At 32.9% G+C, this 7,353-nt stretch overlaps 1 protein-coding gene across 1 annotated transcript; it reads left to right on the plus strand.

The window, feature by feature from the left end:
- Window positions 1-2,623: 2,623 nt before the first annotated feature.
- On the plus strand, window positions 2,624-7,119 carry LOC107453613 (uncharacterized). Its single transcript, XM_087166880.1, has 4 exons — window positions 2,624-2,686; window positions 2,979-3,221; window positions 3,682-6,117; window positions 6,259-7,119. Exons 1-4 carry the CDS (start codon window positions 2,624-2,626, stop codon window positions 7,117-7,119), a joined length of 3,603 nt encoding a protein of 1,200 aa, XP_087023006.1.
- The last annotated feature ends 234 nt before the right edge of the window (window positions 7,120-7,353 follow it).

The raw sequence follows: 7,353 nt of genomic DNA on the forward strand, positions 1-7,353 counted from the left end.
TTTCACAGCTTTGATTTGCGGTCCAACTTCCTCGGGGAAGAGTTACTTTTTAAAGAATTTTTTAAAATATCATAGTGAATTAATCTATCCCAAAATTGATAAAGTCGTTTGGTTTTACGGTATATATCAAGATTTATATGATGAAATTCCAGATGTCACTTTTGTAGAAGGGATACCCGAAAATTTCAATAATTATTTAGGAAAAAATACTTTATTTATTTTAGACGATTTAATGTCTGAATGTGGAAATAACAAAAGAATCACTGATTTGTACACCCGAGGATCGCATCACATGAATATATCAATTATCACAGTCAGTCAGAACATATTTCATAAAGGAAAAGAATTTAGAGAAATATCCTTAAATTCTCATTATTTGTTTCTATTTAAATCTAGACGAGATGTGAGTCAGATATCTCATTTAGGGAGACAGTTATACCCTAGGAACTTGAAATTTTTTCTCGAAGTCTTTGAAGATGCGACTAAAAAACCCTTCACTTACTTAATGGTGGATTTAAGATCTGAAACGGATGAAAACTTACGCTTGCGAACAAAAATATTACCAGGTGAAGAAATGTGCGTGTATCAAATGAAATAAATGTGATGTCTTTAAAAGAGTGTGATCATTCCCCATCATGGTTGCTACAAAGGAGGATGTACAAAGACTGAGACTAATATTAATTTGTCCAAAAAAATCGTTAAAAGTGTTATTAAAAAAACTTCCTAAATCAACAATCAAATGCATCTCCGAGTGTTGCTTAAACACTTTAAAAGGAAATATACCAATCACAGCGCATCAGAAAAGAAAGTTAGCTCGACATAAACATACACTGAGAAAACTCTCCGACAAAAAAGTATCTTTCAAAAAGAAACGCAAGCTTATCATTCAAAAAGGAGGGTTTCTTTACGGTCTCTTACCTATAGCTATAAGTATTCTTAGCAATTACTTGACTAAATAAGTTTAAGAATAAAAATGGAATATGCTAAGAAGATGATTTTAGTACCCGAACATCTAGTTTCCCGCCATGTTCTACCGGATGAAAAACTCAGCGAATTAGATCGTGAGATGAAGCAAATATTACTTTCACAAATGGATGAAGATGAGAAAATAAAAATGTATAATCAAGTATTGTTAAAGAGAATTAAATTAGATTCATTAAATTCTCCCATATCAAATAAAGAAATCCAATCAGATGAAGTGCCGGACGAGAAACCGGAAATAAAGGAGGAAGAAAATTATATAGAAAGTTTAATGCTATCTTCAATGCCAAAGCAGTTTACTTCAAACACGAAGAACGTTCTCGAATTTTTAAAGAAAAACAACGATGTCGTATCTTGGACACCTCGGGGAGAGCTCGTTCACAAAGGCGAAGTCGTGAAAAATTCTAATATCGTAGATTTATTGAACAACATGATGAGAAAAAAGAAGAATAACACTTTCATAACAGGACAAGAAGAGTTTCGCGAAATAATCAAGGACATTAATTTACCTCGCACTTTTATAAAGAATGAGTCTTATGTTTTGCAAAAAGGTTCTTCTCTCGCCCCCAAATTAAAGAAAATTCAAAAGAAAAAACCATATCAGTGGTTGCAAATGTAGTTACAGAATATATGTAAAACAATAAAAAGTATTAATAAAAAATGATTGAAAGAAACACACTTTTTTCTTTATTTTACGCGTCATTCTTTTTTTTTTTTTTTCGATTATATTCAAATTTTAATTTATAGAACCCGTTATTTTCGCGCGACGGGCGAGAGCGGGGCGGCGGCGGCGGGCGGACGGGCGGTCTCTCTCTCGCGCACCGGCTCGCGCAATAGTCACGTCTAATCGGCGTGATTATAATCCTGCGAGAATTAATACGAGTTACAACGTCATACGATAGATAATCGCATTCCTTTAACTATCGCTTACACATTCTCCACTAATGCAGAATCCATTATGCCATTCGACAGTCGAGTCATCTCTCTCTGCTGTTTTATTGCGATAAACGTAATACTTTTTACTTTCAATATTTTAAACAAACATAATGCGGTAGACTTATGTTTAAGTGATGGAATCTCAATTTCGGATAACATCTCTTTTTCCATTTGCAATGATACATTAGATTTAAAATACAATGGCCAGAGAAAAATAAGCGTCGTCGCAGCTTTTCAGACAATGAACGTAAGCAATAATACAGGTAGCGGACAAAGAGTGAATTGAAACGCCGTATTTACGAGGGGATAAGAAATTACCGTGAAAGGGGAGTGAGAGTTAAAACATTTTCCCATTACCTTACATAGTTATATAATCTGTAAGCGATTTCCGATAGAAAATGTTTTCATTTATCGATAAATTGTCTCGTCTGGAAGAATTATCGAATCATAAAACAAGTATTCACTCTTATTTTCATGAAAACATCCCCGCTTTTATCTTTTTAAGAATGCTTTTAATTTTTTAAAGATAAATCTCGACGAAGATAGTTATGTAAAGAAAAGTGCTGTTTGCAATTCGTAGAAACTATTTTCTTTTTCTGTTGTTGTTTAGTTTTCTATCACCGATTATTCACCAATATAAAAAGGGTACTTTTTCGTACATCGTTGTCAGTTCTCATCATTCCATCCAGCCGCGTGCGGGTCAACTATGGATAAACAATGGACTATGGACGATGCCGAGGCTGATCAGACAATAAGAGATGTCTCAGAAGTAAGTATCCTTCATTTGAATTTCATTTTATTTATTTTTTATTTGACCACTTTTTTAAAGCATTATACATAATTAATGTTGACGAAAATATTTTTTATATTTAGCAGGTTAAATTTTAATTTACTAATTAGTTATCTTTATTTTCTTATTTTTTAAAAATATAATAGGTTTACATTTTTTAAAAAAATAATCGTAAAATGATGTAAATTTTCTTTACATACATTTTTTTTTCTTTTTTTTTTTTACGATCTTATGTATTATATTCTAATACAATTTATTATTATTACTTTAGGAGGTGTTAGTTCGACTCAGCAGAGAGTTTCCTAGCTCTACAACACAATCTAGTGGACGGAAGAGACGTTTCTCTACTAGTGACGATTCCGTAAAGAATGGAAAGAAACGAGCAAGAAGGGTGCAGAGAATTGTTTCCTCCTCTGATGATGACGATGATTGCATGGATGACTCGTATGCAGATGAGGTTATTAAAAATGTTTCGTCTGACATCCTAAATGAAGAGACTTTGTTTTCTCCTAGCGTGAGTAAGTTAATTCTTACACTCTTTTAGTTAAAACTATATTATTACATTTCTTTTAAAAGGGATTATATTTAAATATAATAATGTGATTTAAGAATGTTTACTTCTTTATTAAAATAACAGAAGGTTATTGTTTTGTAATGAGTAAATTAATATGGCTAATTTTATTAATGTTAGAAGAAGCGAAAAAATCATTTCAATCCCTTTTTAATGTTTCTTGAAGTCTTATTTTTTTTTTCTTTAAAAGAATTGCATTTAATTTAAATAAAATAATTAACGAATGGATATCTGTTTCTTAAGCGTTTGATCTTTAAGCTAATTGATTCAGAGGAATATACAAATAACATTTGAATAAAGTAGCAAATAAAACTATAAATTACATTAAGGAGTAAAGGTGTTTTGTAACAGTTCTCTAATTCCCAATAGTTTCACTTATATTCTAATCTTATCTCTTTCACAGACTTCTACGGCTAAACAGAGGGAAGTAGAAGAAAGTACCCAGCTGCACAGGAGTGCATTGGATGGAGCGTTCAGGAGTCGCACCCTCTACAGTAGTAAGAAAAACGATTTATTACTTTTCTTAAATGACTTAAAAGACAACCTATCACACATTCTTCAAGCTGACATTGATGCATCGGGTACGAAGTGGTATATTTGTGTCAAAGCTCTTTTTTCAAGAACCGCCCAGGACGGTGAGCGAGAAATAGCCACCTCTTTTTTTCGCAGTTGCAACGCAATATCTTTAAATTTTAACAATTTAGAAGAGCAAATTAATTGTGCCTTTGGGAAAATTATTCTATCTTTTGACGAATTCGTGAACAGGGGCAGTGGGTGGACTCTGGATGAGGTAAATTACCTTGAGCTAAATACAGCGAAATACATCCCTTTAAATGGTTCTTCGTTTATCCCACTTCCCCCTGAAATAGTAAAAAAAAAAGCTGTTTTAAACATACGTAACAGTGACAACAAATGTTTTCTCTGGTCAGTGCTAGCCGCTCTTCACCCTTGTAGTGACCGTAAAAGTGCTAATCGAGTAAACAAGTATCGCGAATTTGAAAATGAGTTAGCTTTAAGCGGGATAACATTTCCCATGAAATTGAATCAAATTTCTAAGTTTGAAAAGATTAATAATCTCTCAATTAATGTCTTCGGTTGTGAAAATAAAGATATTTTCCCATTACATCTTTCATCTAACCGAGCCGGTGTTCACCATGTAAATCTCTTGCTGATATCTAAAGGTGAAAAGCAACATTTTTGCCTCATTTGTGATATGAGTAGATTACTTTCACATCTAACTGAACATAGAGCGGCCACATTTTATTGTAATTTTTGCCTTCATCGGTTTTATACTAGAAATAACCGTGATGATCATGTAACATATTGTAAGGAGCATAAGATACAAAAAATAACGATGCCGAGCGAGAATGACCGCATTTTAAAATTTAGTTCTTTTCATATGCAACATAAAATTCCGTACATTATTTATGCTGATTTTGAGTGCATTTTGGAACAAAAGTCAACAAATTTAGGGTCTAATACGCAAATTAATGCACAGCACATTCCGTGCGGATATTCATATGTTATCATTGATTACGAAGGGAAGTGTTTGAAACCACCAGTTGTTTATCATGGGGAAAACGCGGCGGAACATTTCATACACAGCTTGTTAGGGGAGGAAAAACTTATTTTAGATTTACTTAGGGTTCAAAAACCTATGCAATTAACTAGAGAGGAAGAAGAAGCCTTTTCGAATGCAACGCATTGCTATGTTTGTAATGAAGTATTAGGAAATGATAGAGTAAGAGATCATTGCCATTTAACATCTAAGTATCGCGGTGCTTTACATTCGAGCTGTAATTTGAACTTTAAGTTGACAAAAAAGATACCCGTAGTGTTTCATAATTTAAAAGGTTATGATAGTCATCATATAATAAAAACGATGAGCAAAATCGGAAATAAACGAATATCGTGCATTGGTACTAATGCAGAACAGTTTATTACTTTCTCGATCGGACACTTACAATTTTTAGACTCTTTTCAATTCATACCCGCCTCCCTTGATAAGCTCGTCTCGAATTTAGGAGAAGATGAATTCCATGTATTATCTTCGCAATTTTCTCCCGATCAACTCCCTCTTTTAAAACGCAAGGGTGTTTACCCTTACGAATATTTTAATTCAATGAGTAAATTTAACGAAATCGAATTACCTCCACGTGAATGTTTTTACAATAGTTTAAATGAAGAAGATGTGAGCGAATCGGATTATAGTCACGCACGTACTGTTTTTCAAAATTTTAACATGGAAACATTAAAAGATTATCACAACTTATATGTCAAAACCGACACACTCCTTCTCGCAGATGTCTTTGAAAAATTCAGAAGTTTATGCCTATCGCATTATGAAATTGATCCTGCGCATGTATTCACCGCCCCCGGTTTAGCATGGAATGCATGCTTAAAAATGACGAAGGTGCAATTACATCTTTTAACTGATCCTACAATGCATTTGTTTATTGAGAAAGGAGTGCGGGGAGGTGTGTCAATGATATCTAATAGATATGCCCGCGCAAACAACAAATACATGACTGGTGGTTACGACGCTAACGTTCCCTCTTCCTACATTATATATTTAGATAAAAATAACCTCTATGGTACTGCGATGATGAGTCATCTACCCACGAAAGACTTTCGATGGAGTGAAAATTTAGAATTAAGTGCAGATGACATATTGAATATGTCGGATGAACAGGAAGAGGGAATGATTATCGAAGTGGACTTGGAGTATCCCACTGAAATTCATGATTTACATAGCGATTTACCTGTAGCCCCTGAACAATTAAAAGTTTCTTCAGACATGCTTTCCCCCTATTCACAAAGAGTAGCATCAGAATTAAGTGTGAGTGACCCCTCCAACGTTTCGAAACTAATACCTAATTTACGCGATAAAAATAGATATGTGCTTCATTATAGAAACTTAAAATTATATTTAAAATTAGGGTTGAAAATGAAAAAAATATACAAAATTTTACTTTTTAAGCAAGAAGCTTGGCTACAGCCATTTATAAATTTCAACACAGAGATGCGAAAAAAGGCAACGAATTCTTTCGATAAAGATTTCTATAAGCTTATGAATAACAGTATGTTTGGGAAAACATTAGAAAATTTGCGTCAACGGGAAAATATCGACATTGTAGTAGATAAGAAAAAAGCGTTAAAATTAATAGCTTCCCCCTCCTTCAACAGTTTTAATATCATAGATGATAACCTTGTAATTATTTCACGTCATGTAACATCTTTAGTTTTAAACCGTCCCGTATACACGGGATTTACCGTCTTAGATATCAGCAAGATATTTATGTACGAATTTCATTATAACCATATAAGAAATAAGTATGGTGAGAAGGCAAAATTATTATTCACGGACACTGATTCGTTGTGCTATCACATTGAAACAGAAGATATTTACCACGACATGAGAGAAAATATCGATCTCTATGACACATCTGATTATCCGAAGCATCATTTTTTACACAGCGAAGTCAACAAAAAAGTTCTCGGGAAAATGAAAGATGAATTAAATGGGGTAGTAGTGGTTGAATTTGTAGGACTGCGCTCTAAATTATACTCTATATTGAGTGAAGATGGGGGAAAAAAAGCAGCAAAGGGAGTGGTGAAGAGCGTACGAAACAAAAAACTGAAACACAGTAGTTATATCAAATGTCTTTTCGAAAATTCCAGAGTTAGAGAGAAAATGAAAACTATCATCTCAAAAAATCATCAACTGTATTCTGTTACAACAAACAAATTAGCCCTTTGTCCTCTAGATGATAAGCGTTACATTTTAGAAAATGGATGTGACACATTTGCACACGGTCACTTTAGAATTAACAATGTTTAATTTAGATATACATTTTATTCACGTTAACTCTTTTAATTTTATTTATATATTTATTGAATTAATTTATTGAATTAATTTTATTCATTTTTACACATAAAATTGTGTTTTGATTTATTCAAAATGAAAGAGAAAAAAATCCCAAAGGCACAATTAACTTTTATGTCATTACATGTATCTCACTATGAAAATGTACTCTAATTTTTCACTCTCGTCATTTATGTTAAGGAGAGTTTT

Source organism: Parasteatoda tepidariorum, chromosome 6 (genome assembly GCF_982258835.1).
Source record: "Parasteatoda tepidariorum strain Cologne lab strain chromosome 6, Ptep-v5.0, whole genome shotgun sequence".
Lineage (NCBI taxonomy): Eukaryota > Metazoa > Arthropoda > Arachnida > Araneae > Theridiidae > Parasteatoda > Parasteatoda tepidariorum.

What these genes read in the sequence shown, in the direction of transcription:
- LOC107453613 (XM_087166880.1), top strand. Translation starts at nt 2,624, where the DNA reads ATGGATAAACAATGGACTATGGACGATGCCGAGGCTGATCAGACAATA. An exon ending in CAATAAGAGATGTCTCAGAA is followed by an intron (nt 2,687 to 2,978) that starts GTAAGTATCCTT and finishes TTATTACTTTAG; the next exon opens with GAGGTGTTAGTTCGACTCAG. An exon ending in AGACTTTGTTTTCTCCTAGC is followed by an intron (nt 3,222 to 3,681) that starts GTGAGTAAGTTA and finishes TCTCTTTCACAG; the next exon opens with ACTTCTACGGCTAAACAGAG.